Below are 25,436 nucleotides of genomic sequence, written 5' to 3' on the forward strand. Positions count from 1 at the left end.
GTTTCAAAAACGTCCCGCCAGTTTGGCGGATAACTGAGTTGCGATCAGTTTTTTAAATAAAATGTTTATTTAATCAAAATAAAGTCTCTGCTTTAGAAAAACCAAGCTTTTGGAGAAACCACATGAGGCATAAGTCAGCTGACGAGTTCTTTTGAGTTCATCATTTTCCCTTTGTTTTTGATCAAACTTCTCCGTCCAATGTGTCGACTTGTATGTTGTCAATAAAGTTTGAAATCTCGTGCCTAGTGTGTGATGTCATCGACTCGAAAAAACATGCAAAGCAAAACTAAATTATTATTTTTTTAATTGTATTTTGTGAAGCTGTATCGTGGCAATAACCGTTTCATTACCCAGCTCTCTTATTATTATTAGTGTACATATGTAAGCGAGAGAGAGAGAGAGAGAGAGAGAGAGAGAGAGAGAGAGAGAGAGAGAGAGAGAGAGAGAGCGCTACATCTCTGGATTGCATCTTTAAGCCTGTGTTTGTATGACAGAACCCACCTGGAAGTGTTGCGTTATGTTCCACCAGCCTCACTGTTCGTGTGTCGCTAATGTGCAGCGAGGAGGAGCCGTTCACTGCTGATGCGTTATCACCAGGAGAGGGGAAAGGGGAGGGGAGGGCTTACAAGCCCAGTTCCGCGGAACATCCTGCAAACAAGTCCGGGAGTCGAAACCAAACTCCGCTCAGTGTTTCCCCCACTTCCTCCCCCTCGCGGCGCTTCGCTCCCTCCGTGCTCGTGTCGTGATGCCGCTCCGTGGGGAGGAAGTCTCAAAGCTAAAGTTATAGTTGGCCCACACTCTGCAGGTCGATTTTGCCCTGCTGGACATATGAGTGAGCGCCGTTTTATTGTTTTCATCTCCGAATGCACGGCGGTGGGACATCCGGCATGGAGAGTCCGTAGGAGGAGGAGGAGGAGACCACGGTCGCTGCTGGTTTGATAAAGAGAGCGCGAGCGCACCGACGCACGCGCTTTTCCGCGCTCGAGATGGACTTCAAGAAGACAAAATTTGGAAGGTAATTATGGGGGAAAAGAAAGTTTGAGCTCATTCTGAATGAAAGTAAAATCCCACACGGCGGACAGATGTTGTGCATCTACTACGCGCTGACGCGAGGACAATCAGAGTGATGTTACAGATTAGTGAGCGCGCGCGCATGCGAGGGAGCAATCAGTTCAATTTCAATCTTTCTCCTGGAATCATCGTGTGTCCTCCGTCGGGGTACAGTGGCGTTGAAAGGTATTCACTCTCCTTGAAACTTTTCACATTTTGTAACATGGAACAGACTGTATGTGAAAGAACAATAAGTAGGCCAACACTAAGTCAGTGCAATCATTTCATTCATACAAAACAGAAAAGTGTGGCGTGTATTAACCAAGCCAACACTTCGTAGACCAATCAAATTGGATAGATAACACCCGTAAACATCAATATTCACGTTTGCTACGGATTCTAGTCCATTCCAACACATGAGCATATTTTCATCTAAACCATTTCACAGCCTTAAGGGCAAACCTTGAGATTTTTGCACTCTCATTTTAGGATTGTATCCCCGAAGAAAAGCATTTACACAGCATAATGCTGCCACCACTTGTTTTCAGGGTGATGTGCAACACAAAGCTCACCCATAAATGTTTTCTTCTCTGTTTAGTGCTCTCCTTTCTTGGCCTTGTGCATCAGTTGTGTCACGCTCTGTCTATTTACTGAAAGTTTCTCCTTAGAAGGTCAAATCTAGATAGTGTTGTATAACCAAACAATACTTTAAACTTCTGCACAACTTTATCCCTGATCTGCTGAGCCAGATTTTAACAAGAGCTCATAGGGGCCAGGGCGCCGTTTTTTTGGGGGGTGCCCCAAAGATTTTTCTTTGCTTTTTTTTTTTTTTCAGTGAATGTGTGTTTTTTTTTTCAAACATTGTACTTTATATAAAACCAATGTGCACAAATTAGATGAGTCACATTAATATTTTATGTATTGAATGATTTTGAACAATATTCAAGTATTTGGAAATAATGAAGTTGCAGTCGATTTCTTTGGGAACGACGTAGAGTTATTGGCTATTAAACCTCCCATGAATCAAGGCACAGCTGTTGATGACTACCTATTAGTGTGGTGTGATTTGCATGAGTAAAATAAGTTTTCCTCCGTGGACAGGGCACCAAAACTGTTCTGCCCAGGGCCACACATCCTTGTAAATCCGGCCCTGCTGATTTAACACAGGTGGTAGTTTTGGGATATCAGATTAATTATGGCTGAAAACAAAAGAAGCCCATGTTTCTTTTGTTTTCATGTTTCTTCCCCATTGAAACATACATTGTTCAGAGTTCTGTTTCTCAGTAAGTCTCACCACGATGTGGGTCATAGTTCAGCGCTGCGACACCAGTTTATCAAGTCCAGTCCTGCCCCAGGACGTTCAGTGCGTTGAAGGGGAAGCTTGGCTATAATCGTGAGAACTGGAGTCGGGACTCCCAGAGGAGATTAACTTGATCTTTGCAGTGAAAGGAATAGCCTTGGAGTTACTCCCGCACAGATTCCTGCGGCGCACGCTGTGATCCAGAGGCTCTGATCCTTACATTATTGCGTACAGCTGATCCTATTCATGTGCTGTGTGGCGCAACGGGCCCTCTGTCTCCGCGAGGTGAAAGCCGGGCTCCTGCAAACACGTGGGAACATTTAGCCGGCATGTGACGCCCATCTGTGCACAAAAGAAGAAGAAGAAGAAGAGGCAAGTCTTGTTACGAGGAAAGAGAGGATCAGAAAAGAAGACAGATAACGCTGCCGTCCATCCTGTGCGATCAGCCCCGTTTTTCAGTTGATTACACACTCTGGCACACACACACACACTCACACTCAGAGCTCTGTCATAACTGATTAGAGAACAGCAGAGCGCCACATGAAGCCACAAACACAGCAACAGTGCTGAGGAAAATAGCTGCTCGCTTGTTGTGTGTTCTTGGCTCGGCCTCAAGAGATGGAGGACAAACAGGGAAGAAGTGGCATCTACTCAAACATCGGATGTTATCTCACTAATTGTTTCTATCTTCTCTGCTCTGAAGTTTGACAATAAAAACTTTGAGTTTATTTTGTCATGTCACTATTGGAGACATGCTGGGTTTTTTATTTTTTTACTCATGTAAGTAGGAAGGGGATTCTTTCAGAGAGGCTACAGAAAGCAGGACAAGCCACTTTGCGTCACGTGGTGTTGCATACAAACAGAAAAATAAGGGTGGAAATGTGATAAAGAGATCTGCCATGTACATTTTGGGACCCTGACGCCCTCATCCACGAGCTAAAGCCATCACAGAAAAGCTCACAGACGTCAACAGATCTGTTTATGGAGGAGAGAGGGCGGGGTTGAAGGACAGATGATGCCTAATTATTTATGTATAAGCTTCAGATCTTAGCAGCTTTTACATTTGAAACCCAGTCAAAGCATATTGGAAAGGATTTATTATTGATGGTTCAATGTGTTATTCTGTGTAACTTTTGATTTATTAAAAAAAAATGGCTGGATGCGTTTTTGTAGTCTTTCCATTTACAGGAGAACTACGTTAAGTTTTTTGGCTAAATGTGCTACAATTGATGCTTTGCCTCCCTGGATCTCAGTAAATATTAATATTAACAAAGATGATGTCAGATTGTGATTGTAAGGATATATGTTTTGAATTCTGATTCAACTCCCAAAACTAGAATTTAAATCTCAGGAAATCATTCTTGAACTCACCATGGGGATTAAAATAAATTAAACCCACTCAAAGATTTTGGTCAAAACAAACAGGAACTAATCATAACTTAATCCACCTGGATAACAACCTATGGTCTATTGGTAAAAATGTAATCCCAGAGCATGATGGTGCCACCATTGTGTTTCTCTTGGTGATGTGTTGGGATCTTTTGAAATTATGACCCATAAATTATTATTTTTATTCCATCAGATTATTATATATACCCCACCAATCAGTGGCGGCCCCAAAGGGGTGGCAAGGGGGGACTGTGGCCCTTGCTGGAAATATGCTAACTAGCCCTTTACCCCCCAGATAATCATGTGTGGTTCATAAAAAGGCATACAGTCATCATGTAAAACTCAATAAATAAATAAATGCAAATATATGTAGTTGTTTCAGCCTAAAATATGGAGAATAAAGTTTTATTTCACGCTTAAAAAACAATCAGCGCTTGTTGCTGACAGGCTCTTGCCACATGTTTTTGTGATTTGATCGGGATACATGTCAAATGTACAGGATACATAATTTCCTCCATCACAGAAGCCTGGCATTTTAACATGGATGTGTACAGTTTACAGAGAGCTAGCATACGAGCGCCTCCGTTGTGTATCCTATTTAATCAGGAGTAAATCCCTCCATCCCGGCTCACAGCGCATCTGGAGATGTTATGAAACCACGTTTTTTTTTTTTTTTTTCCCCACTCTCCCAGACAAACACCACGTTACGTGATCGCAGCCCGACGCGCAGAGCCGCAGGTGCGTCCGTGCCGGTCGGGCTGCGCTGTTTGGTTGCGCATGTAGGCCGTGTGCTCATTATCATGCGCACATACCTATTATTGCTGCTCTGTTTCATGGTTGAGCGAGAAAGAACACTTAGGAGGAGGTGAAGCAGAAGAAAAACACACGAGGGGAAGGCAATGTTTTGTTTAAGCCTCGGCTGCCTGTTCACCTTAGAACGCCACTTATCGTTGGAGAATCGGAGATTATGTAAAGTCATGCGACTTAGTGGAAGGCCTCAGTGGGGACGTTGAAAGCTAAAAGTCACACACAGTGTGATGTGGATTAGAAAACTGCAAATCCTCCAAGAATAATCACTTGCCCAACACATTGCTCTGGTTCCTTTTGTGTTTTCGGAACCGGTAAAGACACGAATTGACACGTCTGGCTTCTAAATCCTCCACTAATGTTTCCTCTCTCTCTCCGCCATTGTTGCGTTCAGGTACATGAATTGCAGGGTGCCGGCCAACAAGAGATACCAGCCCACAGAGTACGAACACGCAGCCAACTGTGCCACACACGCGGTAAGATGACTACCATGTGTGGGTGGGAAAGTGTTTGACTGGATGTGGAGGCAGAGTAGAGAGGACAGTTCTTTCTTTTTTGGCTATGTGATGGGAGAAGATAATCTGCGAGTTTCATTTAATCTGCTGTAATCCTCGCACAGATGGAACGAACCAGATGGATGCAGAAATTGGAGGAAAATGGGAAAATAATGCTCAGTCGTGTTCAGGCTTTTTTAGACTTTGGCTTGAGCCGTGATGTATTAACCTCTAAGCATGTTCACACCTGCCACTTATCATTTATATACATTTGGTCCTTCTTGGACACCAGATTGTTAGAGATGATAGTCGTTCTGTTTCAGCCCTTGTTAATGCTGCATTCCAGTTGGACTTGGAACTGGGAAATTCTGAGTTCCCAGTCTGAAAATCAAGTTAAACAAAAGTGGGTTTCCCTACTGGGAAACGAGGAGCAACTCTGACTACCCCCAGTTATGACTCGTAAGGCGAACTCAACATTTGGTGAAGTTTTTCAATGGGGTTCAGTGCAGTGGGCTCTTCGTTTTTTCCCAGAGCTGCATGTAAAATGGGTCAACAACTAATGTTTCATGTAACGTCTGCAACTACACACTCAGCAAATTAAAATTTGTGTTTGCTCATGGAAAGAAAAGCTTAAAATGATGTTCATAAAAGCTACTGCAAACAAAGTCTAGAGTCGTCGCCATGTTGAAACCTCAGGTGTGAAGTCGAGGTCATTACCCAGGTAACTGGAACGCAGCATTTGTCCCAGGAAAAATATTAAATATTTCTTTCAGCCTTCTGTTAAAGAATTAACAACAAAAAATATATATGAAGCTCTCTGAGTTAATTCCAACAATAATTTATGACTCTTTTTTTTTTAAATTTTTTTAGATTTGGATTTTTCCCAGCATGGTGGGCGGGTCTGTGCTTTACTTCCTGTCTGTGGACAAATGGCACCGGGTGGCTGCCTTACTCTATGGGAGCGGCCTGACCGGCCTCTTCCTCACCTCGACGCTCTTCCACACGGCTGCCTGGAAGATCAGCCATCTCCGGTGGGTGTTTGCGCGTCTGTGCATCTCAGCAGTTCTAGTAGATTTTCAAGTCACCGTGGGTCTAACGTGTTACAGTGGGAGAACATTACTGGGGAGTAGTTTGTGATTTGTTTGAACCTTCAGTAGAAGACTGCTTACAAATAGAGAACATGTTCAAATCTGTCAAAAAAAAAGACTTTCCAGTGGTTTTATGTGTTTTGAAGTGTAACATTTTAGATATAATTTCGTAAGATCGTACTGAATTTTAAATGTTTCGTCTGTATCTTTGCAGGAAGGTGGAGGAACGTTTCCACAAGTGTGACCGGATGGCCATCTACTTCTTCATCGCTGCCTCCTATTCCCCCTGGTGGGTCTTTGAATTTGATTGTTCTGTAAAAATAAAAATCAAACGACATCTGATCCGGTTGGGTTTTAGGCCACCCACAGCACTGGGACACATTAAGGTCTTAAATGGCATACGTCCTCATGTCTTGACACTTGATTTGACAGGTTGATCGTTACATATTGGTTGAGAGATTGGAACAGTGCTTTGCTAAATTGGTTCTGGTTTTATTTGGGGGGACAGAGGTCTCCAGATGGTGTGTGTCCGGGGAAAAATGTGCAAGTTTGAGTCACGTGACCAGATTTGTATTAAAAACATCCTCAGGTTGATGCTGAGGGAGCTAGGACCCTGGACGTACCACATGCGCTGGCTGATCTGGGTTATGGCTTGCTTTGGGTCCACGTATGTCTTTTTTTTCCACGAGAGGTAAGATTCTCTCGAGTTTTTAAAGCTTTGCGTGAACGTGTTGACTGAAACCCAACTCCTGCCCTCATGTGTTCAGGTGAAACTCTGAAGCCTTTTTGACGCTCCCGTTCTTGTTCCGCAGGTACAAACTGGGAGAGCTGCTGGGATATGTGACAATGGGAGCTGTTCCTGCATTGGTCATTCTGTCCATGGTGAGCACTGAAACAACAGCTACTGTCTGTTTTCAGCTACATGCTGAGCCCGACTCTGATTGTTTGACACTTCCTTCCATTGTGGTTGAACTGCACGGCCCCTATAGAGTGAAGCTGGGACCTGTTTGCTTCAGCGCGTTTCCTCCGAACACATCATCTCCTCGCTCTGCTAAGCCAACACATGCAAATGTTTGTCATTAACCTTCTTGTCTTCTGAATCATTGTGGTTAGACTCATTAGAAGTCCATAATGTTTGCTTTCAGTGCCTGGAAGTTTAATCTGCTCTTCTGAAACCTCCTAGCTTTGAGTTTAGAGGCCCCAAACTCACCAGCTCAATCTTCAAATCTGATCATGTTATTTTCAGAAAAGATTAAAAGAATTTGCCAAAGCGGCTTTTAGGTTTATTTCAAACGTCACCGAAACGGGAGCGAGGAGTGTAACGGATATCACTGGGAGTGTTTTGCCCTCACATTTGTGGTATAAACAGAAGCCTTGTCCTTCAGGCTGACACTGGCAAACCTTTGACACTTTAAAGCAACAAACATTCAATATAGCTTATTATGTTTTGGAAAAATTGGCACTTGATGCTCTTTAAGTAATCAGAGGCCAGTCTACCAAGTGTCCCTCAAGATGAGAATAAAAAAAATCTGGGTAGGATTTAGTTTCTGTGCTATTCTTTTAGTCAGTTTCTTGAACTTTTCTGTTTTACTTCTTACCGCTGCGACACCCTCACCGTGCCCCCAGGCTCTTCAGTGACATGTGTCCCACTCCGTCACAGGTGAACCGTGCAGGTGTGTGCGAACTCGCTCTGGGAGGCATCTTCTACGCGGTGGGCGTGGCCTTCTTCAAGAGCGATGGGCTCGTCCCATTCGCCCACGCCATATGGCATCTTTTCGTTGCGGTCGGAGCGGGCATTCATTACTACGCCATCTGGAGGTACCTGTACCTGGCGGGACCACAGCCACAGACGTCGAGGTGACGGACAGCTTTCCAGCCGATCTCGCTGGAGAAAAAATACGGGAAGCTGCCGATTCGAAACCCGAAGGCGGCTACTGAAGGCTGCACTTAATCGGACCGAAGGGTTTCATCTTGGGTTGGTGCTGATGATTAAACTCTCAGTTTTACGGACAAAACACCTGATCAAAGCCAGTACAGTATGATGAATGGGAGCTTATCCTAATATATTATTGTGATTCTGCTGTTAAAGAGCTGACTAAGAGCATTATTTGTATTAAGTTTTTATTTGTTTCTCCAGCTCAAGGACTGGTAAACCTCATCCATGTGTGCCTAAATGGAAAACTGCAAAAGTTTTAAGCACTTTATGTGTTTTGATTCTGAAGCCTACTTTTTTTAAGCAATAACTCATATCACTGCTAAAATATTTTCTGTTGTTGCTAAACATACATAGGTTTAAGCACTGAAATATCTTCAGTAGAATAATTTAAGGTCTATGGCGGCTTAAGTGTTGAAATGGTTCACATTTTGTCATGTTACAACCACAGATGTCAACGGGTTGAATGGTGATTTTATGTGACAGTAACCCAACAAAAAAGTGGTGCATAATTGAGAAGTGGAAGAAGAATAATACTCAAACTTATTTACGTTGATGCCTACACTCGGAGCTGCAACAAAAGCTTAAATCGAGTCATATTCGTGACATTGAACGGCTCAATTAAAGTCCAGACATAGGTCAGGTTCTTTTGAAAAGAAGAAATTTTAGTCTCAAAGTGCGTCATTCCACCTCAAAAGCTTTTCAGTTACATTTGCAGTGAAAGGGGGTTTTGCAAAACACAAGTGCACCGCACTTTTCAGACTTTCATTGATAAAGAAATGCGAGAACCATATATTTTTTTTCCACTTCAGTCATATCACATAAAACCCCATTAAACCACATCAACGTTCATGATTGTAACATGAGAAAATGTCAAGTTTAAGGGGTAAGTGTACTTTTGCAGGGCAATATTGTTGGGCAGGATTAAGAAAAACTATTTTATAAAGTGCATAATGGCTGCAGATAAATTATCTCTGAAGCTAAATGAAGATCGTCGTCAGTGGAAAAACCAGAATGTCTTTTCTATGCTAAGTTAGCATAGGAGCTACTTTATGTTAGCATGAAGCAATAATTTCCAAGATGGTCGTTTTAAAGTGGTCCAGATTCAGAGTTGTGAAGAGTTTCTAAAGGACTTGAAAAATTGTTTGAGGGAGGATTTTGGCTGTTTTTTCCATGCAAGTCTAGTTCAAGTACCAGATCCTGGTAGCATGTTGTGTCATGTGGAGGACAAAAGAAGAAGAATCTCCATCTTTTTCAGGACCCTTACGAAATGCATCGTTTTCTCCTTGGGAATCACAACATCTCAGCGAAAATAGTATTTTCCTTTTGTTAAAACAGGAATCTGGTTTTTGCTTTTCATTAGCTTCGACTGAATACGTTGAACAATTTGCCTCTTTGCAACAGGCTGCTGGTAACAAAGTGCCTAAAGATCCAGTTCAAAATGAGTTCTTTGCTCAGTTGGGTTGTGTATGTTTGCACTCACCACTGATTCAACAATTAGCATCGACAATTACTGAATAATTTATAGGCTGGACTTAGCTGACGTAATGAACCACATGAAACTGATCAGCTGTTGGGAGTGAAAATTAAAAGAAATCTGATATCTCAAGGTTTTTTCACAGTAACTGTTTGTTTTGGGGTTCCAAAACTTACCAGCCACTTTTAATTACTGACTTTATCACGCGGTGAGAGTTTTAGGGAGGCATTCTTTTAAGGATACGCTCTGAGTTTCACTAAGAAGTTCTAGTTAAAGTCCACTCATCCGGTGGACTGAGAGCGTGGGGAGCAATGGAGACGGACCTAAAGCCTGCTGTGGATCAACAGCTGCTCTCAGGATAAATGTCGTCTGATTGTAATTTTGTTGTTGATTTTTGTTTGTGAAAGTGTCGCTAATTAATTTTACACGATTTGCTATAGTAACATGCCAGGGGGCAAGTAACTTCAAACTGGGATCGTTAAAGATGCGTCACAGAGAACTGACAAAAGGAAAGGTTTTAAATTGTCCAGGCTATTCAAGACGCACTGCAGTGGATCTAAAAAAAGTGTGTTCTGCCAGGCAAATGAAATGAGGCGATAAATTATTCATAACCTTTTTGGAAATTTAACACGTTGCATATCCTGTAGTAGTTGGCTGAACTTCTACCCTTCTCCTGATTGATACCTTTGCACAGTGAGATCATTTTCACTAGAACAACTGACATTTCAGTTTCATCTGATCTAGAATACAGAAATTATCAGATCAATGCTGTGCTCATTTATGGAACCAGGTTTATGAAGCTTTTAGATTTTTTTTTTCTTTTTCAGCTGATCTGCACTAAAAGTGGAAAAAAAAAAGCTTTGAATTGATTTTATCTAAATTTTTATAGTCATTTTAATAGAAAGTTACACCACTGCATTCAGACTGTACTCTGGACTGCGATTGTCAGTTATTTTGGTAATATAATGCACTTAAACTCACAAGCACTTTTCTATTCACAGATGTGTCATTTAATGCAGAATTTAAATCAAACCAACTAGTCGAATCTGGATGATCGTGTCGATTTAAGCATGTTGAGCATGCAGGTTATCCATGAAAACATTGACTTTTTTTTATTGATGACAGTAAAAGCCACAAGTGAGAGGATTTTTCTACTGAAGTGTGTCACTGTTTTAAGACACTATTGACTCAGGAAGTGAAGAACTGTGTGTGTGTTTTTTTAATCAAGTATTTCTTTTTGTAAAAATGCTATATTTCAGTAAAATCATTGTAATAAATTTGACACTTCAAAAACCAGTGAGATTTATTATTTTTTTTTAAGTTATTTACAATATTACATTTCAGGTAAATCATCTCATTTATTTACAAAAAAAAAATCAAATTTCAAAATGAAGGTGTTTTGTTGTTCAGATAATTCATATTAAGTGCGAGTGCAGGAGAATGAAGTGTGTGTGTATCACTGTGAGTGAGTGTGTGTGTATCACTGTGAGTGAGTGTGTGTGTATCACTGTGAGTGTGTGAGCCTGGTGAGGACTCGAAGCTGCAGCGGTACGGCCAGGTTCGTGTCTCTGTGCCAGCGTGGCGTCAAGACGTGAGGGGGCGGCGTCAGGACACTCTGAGCCACACCGGGGGCTTTCAGCAGAGACCACAACTCCTCACCACGGGTTACTATGGCAACGAGGTCGTCTTCGTCGGCGCACCAGGCAACCGAGCCGTTTCTGGCTGTGGTTCTTAGCTTGGAGAAGAAAAGAGACACCCTACCGAGAGACAGAAATGATCAATCACGTTACATTATTCTAAAAGGAACTCTAATAAAACACACAAAAAAAAATAAAAAAGTTATTCACCTTGGAATCAAGTCATGTGATCGCGACGCCAGTTTAGCCAGAGCGCTCATCAATGTGGTGATGACTTTAGGGGCGGGGCACACCATCCCAGGAGGCGGGGCAGATGAGGTTATCTCAAATAGCACCGCCTCCAGAGTTTCAAAACAGGAAGTGATGAGCGCCACGGAGCAGCTGGAGTCAGACGACATCGACAGGTACTCCCCCAGCACCCACACCTGCCGACCAAAATGAAGAAGAAAAAAACAAACAAAAAAAAAAACAGCTCAGCGTTTTCTATTGCGTTTTATTAGAAATAAATAGAAATAAATAAAATTAGAAATTTTATTTATTTCTATTGAGTGACTGACCAGCCGCCCAGCAAGTCATGTCTGTTCGTACGCAGATAAAAATGCTGAAAAAACTATTTACTACTAATTTTTTAAGGTATAATTATTGCCACAAACAAATGTTGTTCTTCAGAAAATATTGTAAGTGTGATTTATATTGTAAAGCTGCACATAGTAACTGTGTTTAAACACATTTTACAATTTACTGATATCTACTGATGCTCTTGTAGAAATTAAATTAACATCATTATTTTGAATTTCTCAAGATCCAAATTATCATCATAAGATCATTTTAAAAATAAATGAACAATAAAATAAATGTCTACCTCTACACTCGACTGTTGCCAACTTAGCAACTTTGTGGTTATATTTAGTGATTTTTTTTTTCCTTAAAAACAAAATAAACATAATTGGAATTTTTTAAAAATCAAAACCAAAACTGATTTTTTCTTCTCTACCACGTGAGTGTAGACTTCCTCCTTGCTGTAAACGTTCGCCGTCGTCCCAGCGAACTCCAGCAGCTCGTGTGACTGGTCCACAACCAGAGAGGGGCGGAGCTTGCACAGCCTCAGCAGGTGGCAGCTGAACACCCTGCAGGAGGGGAACGAGGGCCGGGGTAAGAAAAAGGAGGCGGGGAAACGGAGACGGAACGTCTCCTGCTGTACCTGTGTATCTCTCTGCTGTAGGTGGGGATGGCGAGGAGGAGGCCGCTCCTCTCCAGGATCACCAGGATCAGGTGAGCCAACAGCTTCTCTTCAGCCACCTGAAAACCAACGACGACTGATGTTAGTCTGTCTTTTCCAAACGCTAAACTCGGGATGCGCTCTGTCCCTACCGTAACAACCGTGTTGAAATAAATGTGCAGCAGCACGGGGACGACCTGGGCGCAGCGCACCACTCTGGGCCAGTCGGCCGCCTCGGCCAATAGGTCGTGGAGCGTGCTCAACCGGTCGATGGTGTGACCTAAGCAGAGGAGCAAAATCAGTACGACTCCACCGAAAAAGCACAATTTTATTACCGAGCACGGGTGTAGAAAAAAAACAAGTCTTGAAAACAACAGCGACGATTATCGAGTTAATCTGATCAACAAACTATTTTCTTAAAAAACTGAGTTTTCTCTTATATCAAAAGGGTCGATCACCTTTTCATAACAGAAAGGGCTAAATTTGTCATAATATGCTGAATAAAAAAAAAAAAGCATATTTAAATTTTAACATTTTTGTTTCAGTTGCATTAAATACTGACTGAATAAACAGAAAATTGTGGGTTTCTCACATTATTACAGTTAGACATATGAAACACAACAACATGGGAACGTCTCAAGTTGTGAACAGAAATATAAAAGATGAAAAGAATAAAATATGTGAAACAGTACCACTGTGTGAGCATCTCTCTGTTAACGTGATATTGTCTGGTTGCTTTTGAAAGAAAGTTAAAATTTTGCTTCATAAAGCACTTTAACTCAAAAATAAACCTTGCTTATTAGCATCGTGTTTTGTTCCCTTTATGCTAAATTTTTCTCTGCTATGCCCTCTTCACATCCGTTATTTTTTATTGAGAAGTCGACGCTGCCCCGTCATGCTGAATGAGCGCCATTAAGCTCATCCGTGTTTCAAAACAGAACCGCAGTAAGAGCATTTTGAACCCGTTCTCTTTCCCATTCTAGTATGGGCCCGCCATATTTATTTCTGCATCAACTGGCTCCACTTAGGGACGACCAGCGCTGCCCTCTCCTGGATGGTGGCCAAACTACAACACTGAAAGAAGGTTTAAGTGAAAGTTAATAGATTGGAACTAATTTTAACCTAATAAACAATTAATCATAAGCTTGTTAATTGTTTGCTCAGATTTCATACCAGTCCGTCACGCGCGTGGTTTATGTAAGTGTGGAGAAGGAATTCCCAACATATTTTGAGTCCATCACTACCTGAGCCCGTCTCCACTCGAAGCAGAAAGAGAAAAAGTCCTCTGAACGCAGGGTTTCGAAACGCGTCGAGCGACAGCAGGCCTCGGCTGCTCGACTCCGAGATGGGCAAAGACACGGACCTGCAGCACGCACACAGAGAAACGAGTGAGATGTGGGTAAATAACCAGCGTTGAACGCGTTTGCGTGTCTACAGACCTGAACTGCAAGACGAGTGTAGCAGAAAGACATGGCAGGTCCAGCAGCGTGTGAAGCATCTCCACCGCAGTTCCTTCAGTAACCAGAGAGGGCAGCAGATCCACAAAGTCATCCACAACAGCTGAGCTATCCCATGCTAGAAACTAGACACAGAGAGAGGTCAGAAAGTCAGCAGGGATCCAAGCAGTGGCACGCCTGGGTTTTGGATCGACACCTTCAGGAAGTTCGGGAGGAATCGTATGAACTCAGGCGTTCGGAGCCGCAGGCTGTCCAGGTTCTGTCGGAGGAAGCGCAGCAGCTCGTGAGCAAGGAAAGGGTCGTTGAAGAGCTCTGCGGGAAAACGGCCAAAGACCAACTTCCACACACACTCGCAGTCCACGGCTGCCATTTCACCTGCGCACACACACACACATTTCAGATAAACACATTCATAGTTGTTGGTGGATTTTCCTCCGTATTTAACATAAACAGCATTGTGGTTTGTATGCAGCTCTCAAATCAAAAGTAGAAAGTTGTCAAAAAGACAGCATGCAGCGTCTGTACGCTAAAATATAACATTATTTTTTAAGCAAAAAATAATAATTTAAAATATGTTTTATGTCAAAAATAATTTTGATCATTCTAACTGATCTAAAACAAGACACGTTTTGTCTGATTTAACTTGAAATGGTGAGAGAACAAAATGTGCGTGTGTGTGTGTGTGCGCGCGTGTGTTTTAATCAGATTGTATGAAAATATCTGGCGTCAACCTTAAACATTGTTCAAATTTAGGCTTTTAATGAAAATGTTGGATTGCATTTTATTACAAAACCGTGCAGTTTGAATATGAAGCATTTTCAAGGACTTCAGACAGAAATCAAGCACTTTCCATTGATCACACAATATAAATTCAAGCATTTTCAGAGATTTCAAAGAAACTTATATAAGGTAGCAAAATCCCAGCGCAACATTAAATGGAAAATCAAACGTCGTCTCTTCTGTGAGAGTAAAAATAGGACTTTTAAGATAGAAATGGAGCTTGAACAAACATCTAATTGCACATCAGACTATTGTGATTTATAGGAGTTGGTTAGAAGGCTGTAAGACAGGATGACCTGTTGACAGATGCCTAAAACCCAGTAAAAAAGAAAAATAAAATGCGTCTTGCTGAAGTAATAAATACTAACAAAAACCAACTTAAGCTCAGTGAACGATATTATTGTTTTTGTTTAGGTATTAACCTGCTCTGCCCACTGTTAGGGGTAATGTGCAGTAAATGTCAGTCAGTCAGGCTTCAGTGCTCACCGTGGTTGAGGTAGAACTGCGCTATGGGCAGCAGGACTCTGGCGTATGACAAATCCGAGCTCAGTCGACCGAACAGAGCCTTTATGGATGGGAAGGTGCGGAAGACCATGGAGGGGTCCTCTACGCACACGCAGTCCAGGATGCACACGGCCTCCACCATGCACTAACAGAGAGGAACCAGTAGGTACACAAATGGCAGCGGCGTGATGCGTTCTTGTGAATATTTCTATAAAGGTCGGGCTGACTTCATTCTGAACTATGGAAACCCAAAGGGTCCATTGTTGGAAAAAAAAAAAATCCAGATTTCCCAAAAATTAAATCTTCAAAAATCAATTAAATAGAATTTATCGCCCAGCTCATTGTCTTTTCATGTTTTTACACCTTCAAAATCTCACCGCTTTTTGCAGTTCCGTGTCCGACTTCTTCTGGGCCTCTGATGGAAAGAGAGAAATTCACACCAGAGTTTAACCTCACATGCTAAACGGTTCGAACTAAAAGAGGAGGATTTCCTGGTGGAGTTCACTCACTGCGATCGCACTGCTCGATCAGGCGCTGGCAGTACTGGAACGCTTTCTCTCTCAGACGCTCCTTTGGGGGAAGAAGGCGGCTGGAGGAGGACGTAGCCGAAACCATGGAAACCACTGATCCGTCCACTTCCGATCGATCATCTGCAACAAGCACGGTCAGGGATTAAAGATTGGAAAGAAAAGAAGTTTGATTTGGACTGCTTTGGATCCACTTGGATCGAGACCCAGAAAACAAACAAATGAAGAAAAGCAGAAAGTTAAAATACTTTGCAAGCATAAAAAAAATACAAATATATATATATGTATGTATAATGTTCCTTACCATAATGAGCAACTTTGTGTACTGTCACATGGTGTAAAAAAAAGATGTGTTGAAGTTTGTGGCTAAAATGTGACCAAATCTGATCAAATTTAAGGGATAAAAACATACTTATAACCCACACTACGTTCTTTTACGATAAAAACAACCAATCAGAGGAGATGATCTAAATGTCACTAAACTTTGGTCTATTTAGCTACTTGTATGTCATATATACATCACAGCCAAATAAATAAATTAAAAAAAAAACAGCTAAAAAAAAAAAATCAAGAACAAGCGTCATAAAAATGCCTGAAGTGCTGGGATTCCCCAACTCAAATTTAAGACGTTTAAATAGCATTATGAATTAAATTTAAGACCTGTATCACGACAGGACATATAAAAGAAAATTGACAAAATACAAAAATAAAAAGAACGTAAAGTTACAAGGGAGAAATTAGTACGACCTGTAGATTATTAATAGATGTTGTCACATTCTTACTTTGGTTGAAGACATTAATTATCACTCCCTTAAATCTTTTTCCCTGCTTCAGGGAAAAAGATTTTTCCTGTACCTTTACCTCCATTCTCCTTTGGATCCGTGCGCTCATCCTTTTCTCCTGCTTCCCAGCTGTATTTCCCTCCAAAGTAAACACTTTGTTGAAATAAAATTCAACAAAGTAAAACTTTGGTAAAACTGGTACTAAACGAACCTCGTCCACAATAAATGTGCACCTTCCTATGACAGACGGAAAAAGCTAGCTAGCAAGAACATATTAGCTATTTAGCGGTAACGCCTGAACTGCCATAGACGTATTAATGTCTGTGAACTGCATCGAATCACATCTGCAGGCGACTCAAAATATTGCCTGACGGAAAGTCCCGCGAGGCGAGGCAAAAAAAAAAAAGTACGTATAATATGTAAGATTAAATAGTTTTGCCACGACTAAATGTAAAACTTATTTAAAGCCAACATACATTTTTAATTAATATAAGACATGTTAAAATTTTTATTTTAGATACACGAATTTAAGAATTTTTAAGGATGCGCGGAGTACTTAAACAGGCATTACCACCACAACCTAAATGCTACATCTAATATTTAGCACAAAACTAAAACGTTACATTTCTCACAAAGAAAAACACTTACACATGTAACATATTTGACACCAGGGGTATTAAATGGTTAGTACATCATTCTCTGAAAGAAACTGCAATCACTGCAGTTTGTCCAACATGGAAAGAGGAGGTTAGAGATCAGTAGCCAGTGGCGTGTTTGTTAGGGATTGTTTGTTAGGGTCAGGTGCAGCTGGGATTCATAATCAGCATTTCAAATGTGGTGAGCTGCCTCGAGAAAACGTTTTGGGAGTTTAGTTGAGTTAATGATTCTCAGATGTGAACGCATGCACCGAAGACCCACGAATCCTTGTGTCTTACCATTGGAAAAGGAGTGGGAGAGGGAGAGGCTGAGCTGTAGCCTGTTTGCTGGAGATGACGAAAACAAAACAACAAAAAAGGCAGGTTGTTTCATGTGAGTGATGTGAAGGTTGAGTCACCTCTGTGATTCATGGGTTGAGGAGGCTCTTTTATAAAGAACAAAGTCCCATTTAGTTAGCATATGTCTGTTCTTTGATGTTTTACTGCTCAGCGGTTCAAACTTTAGAGTCCAACATATATGGTGCCTTGTAAAAGTATCTCTAGTCTTTGAACTTTTCTCCATTTTGTCCCTTTCCAAGCACAAAGTTCAATAGATTGTAATAAGACTTTATGTGATAAGACTAATTGGGAAATGGACTGGCTCAAAACTCGCAAAACTCTGGCAAAACAGCTCTTTATTTTCAGTCTCGGCCTCTTTTTTTTTTTAGTACATTATGGACGCAAACATTCACCTATTTGGGCTTTACTATCGAGTCTTTTCCACCAATAACAATACAACTCATTGTTGATTTTTAGGCATACATCGCTATCTGACATCACCAAAAATGTACAATATTTAGAAAACTTTGGACTGGATTATTCTAGTGTAAATACAGATCGTCCAAATCTTTGTTTCTCAAGATAAAAAGGACCTTGGGTTTAATTTTACTGGTGTAGAAGCAAAAAGAGCCGTAACTTTTTAAAACAGATGTGTCTTATTGGTTGGTAGACAAAAACTAAAGTTGTAAAGCAATCTTAAAGCACATATTAACTCTTAATCAATATAGCAAGTCCTTTAGTAGATTAGAAATCTGAATTTAATCGTTTAGCTAATGGGATAAGTCTAAACTCAAATCTTTATTCCATACTTATCCAGAAATCCAATATGATCAAATCCAGTTTCATCCTTTTGTAGACTTTCAAGATTGTGTAGGAACTTTGGTTTAGGGTTAAGGTTACTGATCTGTCATAAAAGTCTAACTTCCATTTAAAATACGCTAAAGTTTGTGGCGGTAAGATGACGAGCTGTGGTCATACCAGCATCCATTGTACTGTTTCCGCTAGAAACAGAGTGGTAGGTGAGGAGCCAGTGGCGCAGCATTGAAAAGGAATAGACGTTCATCCACTGGTCCTCCGTGAACCCCTGGCCCACGCAGAGCACGGTGAAGAAGTCGCCCGACACCGAGCCGTCCAGCTCCGCTGTGGGCAAAGGCTGAGAAACAAAACACGGATTGAAACACGAAGTTTTCAAATTTTCCGCGGGGGACATCTTGGGTCCAGATCGCTCACCTGACGAGACCTGGGTCCTGTGAAGAACCCTCCCGAGGAGGCTCCGCCCCCCTGCACGATGCTCGCGTAGCGCAGCCAGTCGACGAACTTTTTACTCAGGATGGTCACGTGTTCTGGAGGTGAAAAAAGAAGGATGCGGGTCACAGGTTAAACGCAGAGTCCCAACGAGGCGCTTTTCGTCCGCTGGTTACCTTCGGTGAGGCTGTCTGGGCTGAGCCTGAGGATGCTGTTGAGCACCGGCAGGGCGAACGTGAGCGAGCGAGTCGGCCCGTCAGACGGCCGGCCCTCCAGGCCATGAACGAGCTGAGCGCAGAGATTGTTCAAATCCCTCCTGGATCTGGCCTGTCCAAGCCGAAGCAGAGCGGAAAAACAAGTCAGAAATTAAGGCTACAGCTAGAGATTATTTCAGTTATCGATAAATTGATCAATAACTATGACGATTAATAGATTAATCGGATTAAAAATTGGCACATTCTGCAGATTTTTTTTATTTAAGCTTTTCTTATGCAAATTAGAAATACATTAATGCAAATAAGTAAATAATTTATTCCTTTTTTAAATAGAAATAGAAATAAATAAATAGAAAAAATAGAAATGTAAAATAAACATTTTATTGCCTAAAATGCAATGACAGCATGTTTTTTTAGTGAATCACTTGTAGCAAAGGATCTGCAGTGACCAAATTACTTCTACATCAAAATTTTAAAAGCTCAAACCTTTCTGCTTGAATCAATAATACAGTGTAGGGCTGACCTGTTAATGTGTTTATTTATTTATTTTTATTAACTGATTAACTGGATAGAAAAAGATGCTTAGAAGTCCTTTTTGTATTTTTTACAGAATTTGAACCAGGTGAACCTGAAACTTCACCACACAAGGAGTTTTGGGTTAAACATATTAAAAGTTGTTTTTTAATCTTTAATGCAAAATGTTAAAATTTTTTGTACAGTTTGGGCTCATTTACTGCTCTGATTATGTTGTTCTTTTAGCAACTGGCCTTCTTTTCAGTCTGCTTAATCCAGTTCACGATTAATCGATTAATTGATTATTTTAGTAATTAATCGTGATTAATCCAATTAATCGTCTCAGGAGTAGTTGGCATGGCTCACAAATAAAATTAAATTCTGAGCTTTTTTTTTTTTTTTATCTTTCTGCAAACCTGTGAGACGAGCAGAGCGGCAGCATGCGTGTTCAGCTGACTGACGTTCTCCTGGATGTTGTTCAGCTCCTCACCAGAAGAGGGCGGCGTCTCCCTGAGCAGAGCGGAGCTCAGCACCTGGAACTGCTCTGCGGGTGAGGAGAGGAGCGGCAGCAGCCTCTGCTGGAGATCTGAGGGCAGCCTTTGATTGATGACAACAGAAACAGCGGAGGATAAAAAGGATAAAAATGAAGTACAAGTTAAATATGCTTAAGCATTAATCAGAGAAGAAGTCAAAGAGTTTCATGGTAAACTCAAGAGCATGTGTCATACTCGAGGCCCGTGGGCCAGATCCGGCCCGCCGTCGCTTTTTATGTGGCCCTCTAGACCAGGGGTCCCCAAACCTTTTCCTGTGAGGGCCACATAACTTTTCCCTTCTGTGGTGGGGGGCCGGAGTCAGTTTGTAACAGAAAAAGTGTGACAATTGTAGGAGTGCCTAAATGTAAAAATTTATTGTTTTCCAGAAAACACAATCAAATAACCCTCTCTGGGTTCTTCACAGAAAAAATCCAGGAAATAACACTATTTATTAAATAAATACCGTATTTTCCGGACTATAAGCTGCAACCCCAAAGTTAAAAAAAAAAAAAAAAAAAACCAGTAAACATACACATATAAGCCGCAGTTATCTCTGACGCTCCAGGTTTTCCACAACGATGCAGCAGCAGCAGAGGGGGGCGGACACCCAAAATTTTGAGTCATAACAGGTCAATTGAATATCACATTTATTACAGTTGAAAAATGAAAAAGTTGCCAAGATTAGATTTAACTGAACTGATTACGGTAGTTCCCGAACGGTAGCTGTAACTAAAAGTGCTGATCCTTCGTGTCTGCTACTAGCAAGTGCTAAATGAAAATGGGCACCTTCTTCTTCTTCCTTCTTCTTCAGATTTCAATGGCAGCTTGCATCCATTATTGTTGCACTACTGCCATCTACTGGATCCTAATATCTATGCCTCAAATTCTCATAATGATCCCAGTATTATTTAAAAAAACGAAAAATCTTTTTTTTCCTCAATGCTACTGATCAAAAACATTCTCAAATTTCAATTCCCTATTAAAACCTAATTCTGTTTTAATGGGCGCTTTCTTCTTTTATTTCCAATTTGACTTCCAATGCTTCACTTCCTGCTAAAGAGCCCCCTGGTAGTTGAAGAAAAATCCACATATAAGCCACATGATTCAAAGCTTAGGAAAAAAGCAGCGGCTTATAGTCCGGAAAATACGGTATATGAAAAAAAATCTAAATACTCTGGTATTGCTCAGGGGGCCGGACCAAATGTGGAGGCGGCCCGGATCCGGCCCGCGGGCCGTAGTTTGGGGACCACTGCTCTAGACTAAACACTAGGTGTGCTTAAATATTATGTTATCAATCAAATCAATGCCGTTTTTATTTGTTTACTGCCAAATTATATCAATCAGTCCCTCCAGTTTCTTGAGAATTATTTTGCAAATTCACGCAAAAACAACAAATCCCCACACATTTTTGCTATAATACATAATTGGGAATTTGTTGCAGATTTTTCTCAAAAATGTTCTTATTTGTACTGAACAGCTGCCTCAGCCTTAATTGATATCCGATTATAGTCCATGATCTATATAGCAAGTAATAAATAGTCACATTTTACCATCATAAATAAGTGCAAATATTTCCAAATCAGTCCCACAATTTTATAAAAAAAAATTTAATAAATAAAAAAAAAAATCAAACAAAATCCTGGAGGGACTGAAACGATGTTCAATAATATTATTTAATTTTAAGAATTCAATGATATTTTAACAGTTGGTGAGCAGTTTTATCAATACATTCTGGCACAACCGGTCCTTTAAGAGCCTTAATGGTCTTGATTCGGCCCAGAGCAAAAATAAGTTTGACACCCCTGAGAAAAGGCTTCCCAGCTTCAGATTCACACATCTCTGAATAACTCCCGTGAAAAACAAACCTCAAAAAGGCACAAAAGCTAAAGATAAACTTCCTGGTGTGATCCGGCGGCAAACAAGGAGCTGCAGAGGACCATAAAGACTCCATCAAACATCATAAACCGTCAGCTACCTGCCTGGGATGATATCTACAAGTCCTGCTGGCTGCAGAGGACACACAGCGTCCTCAAAGATCCTCTCCATCTGTACGAACTGGAGAGAGCTACAGATCCACCCAAACTAGAAGGTGTCCAAAGTGAAGCCCAGCAGCCGTTTGCGGCCCACGGGCTGATTTACTGTGTTGATGCAGATTTGGACTACCGGACCGGTACAAAGAAAGATTACCAATACATTAAAATCTTTCCATTTCTTAAGAAATTTCTTACTTACATTTCTTACTTCTTACAATTGAAAATGTTATTTACAACACAAAGTATTTGCATTCAAATTGTATGTTCATACTAAACAGAAACACGTCTATTCAGCAACCTTTACTCAGAAGCAGCCGCCAAATTAAGTGATTTATTTAACTTGGCTACATACACTGAGTGTTTAAAAAGAGAGTGTGACCCGAAAGCCTGTTCTTTTTGCTAAGGGAAGAGTAACTTTTTTTTTTTTCTTCATATTTCTTTTAATTGAGACCGATTTTAAACTGGATGTTTTTCTTTTAACAAAGCAAACATGTTAAACGTTTTTTTTTTTACGTTTTGGATGTGCAGTGGTTCTGGCCAGGGGCCTGGAGCCCGTGGCTCCATAACTACCAGTATATTTTTAAGACGGAGCCTAAACACAACCTAAAGCAGCGTCATGACATATTTGGGCTTTCGGAAAAAAAAATTAAGGGATCTCTGAAAACATTATTACAGTGTTATCAGCTCTATCAAAATCATTAGAACAAATATTTGGAAAAAAAAAAAAAAAGCATCACAATCACAAGGAGGGCCTCTTACGTTCGGGCGTATTTATTAGCGGACAGGATGAGGTGCAGCCTGTGCAGCGAGTCCAGCGTCTCATAACCGAGCTCCTTGAGCTGAAGCAGCTTCACCAGGCGGCTGTAAAACTTCTGCAGCTCAGTCTCCTGAATCTCCCTGGAAAACAACCAAAACACCCGAGGCTTCATCTCACATCGACGCACAAAAGTCTTGAATCACGTCTAGTTTCTTGACATTTTGCCAAACTTCCCAAGAAATGTCAATGTTCCTGTAGGCTTTCACTCATTTTCAGTCCAGGACCTGATCATTTTCCAAAGGATATTCGTTATAATTGTGACCAAGTAATGAAGTTACCTTTTTTTTAAAAATGTTTTTAGCTAATTCATTTTTAACACGTTGTTTCCTGGAATATTTTAAGTGTTATGTGCTTTGTTCTCCTTACCTTGCTATTTTTTTTGTTTGTTTTTTTAAGCAATCAACAAACTCACTGATTTAAGACTCTTTCAGGGTAAAAATGATTCCAAACCTCAAAAGATTAGCCGCGTTGTGCTTAAATATAGCAAGTACAACAAGCAGAGGACCAATACTTGAAACAAAAACAAAATTTGCATCTAAATCTTTACACCAAGTTTTACTTTTTGAGTCCAATAATGTAACCGCTTGGGGAATATTTGCACCGTGTTACTCAAACAACTCTTCAAAGTTTCAGGGAAAAATGGCAAAATATTCAAAGCAACTGACATTATAATTACATTCCCAGGGTGTTCGCTTACTAGATCACATTTCACTGATAAGTCACTCAGGTAAAAACGCTTTTTTACATTCCAAAACAAATCTAGTAAATAATATGCTGATTTCCATTTTAGTAACATGTTTTCATTTTAACATGTCACGGGGGAAAGACGGAAGCTGACTATTTCTTGTTGCTGTAAGAGACAGCCTCGGTTTTTCAGTTAATGGCTACATAAAATATAAACAATAAACGATACGTTTCAAGTCTTACCAGCATTAATAGTCAAAACGCAAAAATAAATAAATAAAATCTGTACACAAATAAGGAAGTTAAGTCGAGCTAACTGGTTTTAGCTTTGTTAGCAATGTAGCACAAGAGCAAAAGGTTTTGAATAAAATCCACATTTTCCGAGTCCTTACCTCGCTTGTTTAATTAAACTCTCTGAACCGAGAGAATACATTTTTTTTAATCAGTCAGCCTTTCCGCTACAGCGGAAGGTAAACAGTGCGCGTTTAAAATATGTCCGGACTGCGCTCACGTGACATGACATCAGTTCCGCTTTCGACTGTTTAGACTTGAATAAACATTCAAGAATGTTTATTCATTTAGACTTGAATAAACATTCAAGTCTAAACAGACTTGAATGTTTAGTGACAGTGGCGCTAAATAAAATAGCGCCACTGTGTAATTTATACACCATCTGAAATGTATAAAAACTCACACGCTATTCTCCAAAGCAGAAATAAATAATAACTTTAAATCAGCTGGTGCCAGCATGCCAACATGTCACACCAAGAAATATATGACTGACTTCCTCAGGCTGTCTCATTATTCCACACCGTGAAATCGCAATTCTTCTGTTGTAGATAATCTTCAGATAACGTCCTAGACAGTGCAGGTCATATTTATTGGTGACCTTAGGAAAGATGTATCAAAAGCCTTCGTGCAAATTAATACTAAAACAACCCAAATAGAAAATTTAACCCGAGTTCACTGAACCATGTTAAGAAGAAATATTTTGACAAAATTAGCACAACCCTCTCTCCTGGCAACATGAGAGTGTGTTGTCCCTTCCCTTAACATCCCACATGGTTGGGCCACACAGAAAGAGGGATGTTTGCGCAATTTCTGTTGATCATTCTAGTTCTGAGTCTTTCCTTATAATCGCCTCTTTCAGCTCAACACACAGGACTTCTGTAGAACTGAGAAGGAATTTGTTTTGTGGCTTCTGAACCACTCCCATGATGACTTGCCATGTTTCCGATCATTGTTTGAAAAGATCTATTGGTTATCCATTTTCAGCTTTCTGGTAGAGTCAGATACTTGTTTAAAATCTCCTGGTATTTGAAAGTCTTCATTATGTCATCAACTCCAATATGGTCCTCTGTCATGGAGTATTTATGGGGAAAAAAAATACTTTATTTGACCAAAGCAGACAGTCTCAGTTACAATCGGAGTTAAAGTTTAAACAGATGTTAGCGAAATCTTCATGTTTGTCGGGACAGTTTTTAAAGAAATAACACTCCACGAAAACAACAGTTAGCATGAGTGTAGCATCACTCATGCTAACTTCCATCCTGCCCACTGCACGCCTGCATTACTTTCTAGGGACAGAAAAAGTTTGAACTGTCTAGATATCATAACCAGTCCATTGGTGTGGCGTCACAGAGTTTGCTTATGTTAGAACATTAAATTTTTTGTCTTAAAACTGGTTCATAAAACTCCTATCTAGAGTATTTCAACATATTTCTCTTTTCTTGAGGATTATGTATAGGCCTTAACTCTCAATTCATAGCAAGTGTTCTGTTTAAAATTTGTTGTTTTATCTGATCAGTGTTATTTACTTTATTGTTTATTGGTTTGCCTTTCTTTATTTTCTTCAGCCATAATTAGACATGATATTTCTCCTTGCCTCTCCAGCAAACTGGTATAGTTTTTGGGTTTCAATAAATATTTTTAAAAATTCAAACAAACAAATCAGCTCTTCTTCTTTTAATAGCCCTCT

At 40.5% G+C, this 25,436-nt stretch overlaps 2 protein-coding genes across 4 annotated transcripts; one reads left to right on the forward strand and one right to left on the reverse strand.

Moving 5' to 3' along the window:
• The first annotated feature begins 481 nt into the window (after positions 1–481).
• Positions 482–10,834, forward strand: mmd2a (monocyte to macrophage differentiation-associated 2a). Of its 2 annotated transcripts, none has more exons than XM_008415594.3 (7): positions 482–1,236; positions 4,941–5,022; positions 5,911–6,071; positions 6,343–6,417; positions 6,718–6,819; positions 6,941–7,010; positions 7,789–10,834. In XM_008415594.3, exons 1-7 carry the CDS (start codon positions 1,127–1,129, stop codon positions 7,987–7,989), a joined length of 801 nt encoding a protein of 266 aa, XP_008413816.1. In that variant the 5' UTR covers positions 482–1,126; the 3' UTR covers positions 7,990–10,834. The 2 variants fall into 2 exon arrangements, with proteins under 2 accessions (XP_008413816.1, XP_008413817.1); XM_008415595.3 differs by having other exon boundaries at positions 484–1,015.
• ap5z1 (adaptor related protein complex 5 subunit zeta 1) lies at positions 10,812–24,007 on the reverse strand. Of its 2 annotated transcripts, XM_081609768.1 has the most exons (18): positions 23,851–24,007; positions 22,717–22,854; positions 19,808–19,988; positions 18,840–18,990; positions 18,649–18,761; positions 18,397–18,571; positions 17,380–17,427; positions 15,645–15,785; positions 15,513–15,550; positions 15,118–15,280; positions 14,048–14,226; positions 13,834–13,976; positions 13,639–13,757; positions 12,547–12,674; positions 12,377–12,474; positions 12,170–12,302; positions 11,386–11,600; positions 10,812–11,295 (listed from the first exon to the last, which is right to left on the reverse strand). In XM_081609768.1, the coding sequence occupies exons 1-18, from the start codon at positions 23,889–23,891 to the stop codon at positions 11,043–11,045; spliced, it is 2,457 nt and encodes an 818-aa protein (XP_081465894.1). In that variant the 5' UTR covers positions 23,892–24,007; the 3' UTR covers positions 10,812–11,042. The 2 variants fall into 2 exon arrangements, with proteins under 2 accessions (XP_081465894.1, XP_081465895.1); XM_081609769.1 differs by lacking the exon at positions 17,380–17,427.
• Positions 24,008–25,436: the final 1,429 nt, after the last annotated feature.

Source organism: Poecilia reticulata, chromosome 8 (assembly GCF_904066995.2).
Source record: "Poecilia reticulata chromosome 8, P_reticulata-male-v2, whole genome shotgun sequence".
Lineage (NCBI taxonomy): Eukaryota > Metazoa > Chordata > Actinopteri > Cyprinodontiformes > Poeciliidae > Poecilia > Poecilia reticulata.

Bases quoted from the DNA above. Each gene is read 5' to 3' on its own strand.
- mmd2a (XM_008415594.3), top strand. From the start codon at position 1,127: ATGTTACAGATTAGTGAGCGCGCGCGCATGCGAGGGAGCAATCAGTTC. The intron at 1,237-4,940 runs GTATTCACTCTC...TGTTGCGTTCAG, and splicing joins GGGTACAGTGGCGTTGAAAG to GTACATGAATTGCAGGGTGC. The intron at 7,011-7,788 runs GTGAGCACTGAA...ACTCCGTCACAG, and splicing joins CATTGGTCATTCTGTCCATG to GTGAACCGTGCAGGTGTGTG.
- ap5z1 (XM_081609768.1), bottom strand. From the start codon at position 23,891: ATGTATTCTCTCGGTTCAGAGAGTTTAATTAAACAAGCGAG. The intron at 15,786-17,379 runs GTAAGACACAAG...TGCTTGTTGCAG, and splicing joins CTCCCACTCCTTTTCCAATG to ATGATCGATCGGAAGTGGAC. The intron at 12,675-13,638 runs GTAGTGATGGAC...TCCTCTGCTTAG, and splicing joins TCGAGTGGAGACGGGCTCAG to GTCACACCATCGACCGGTTG.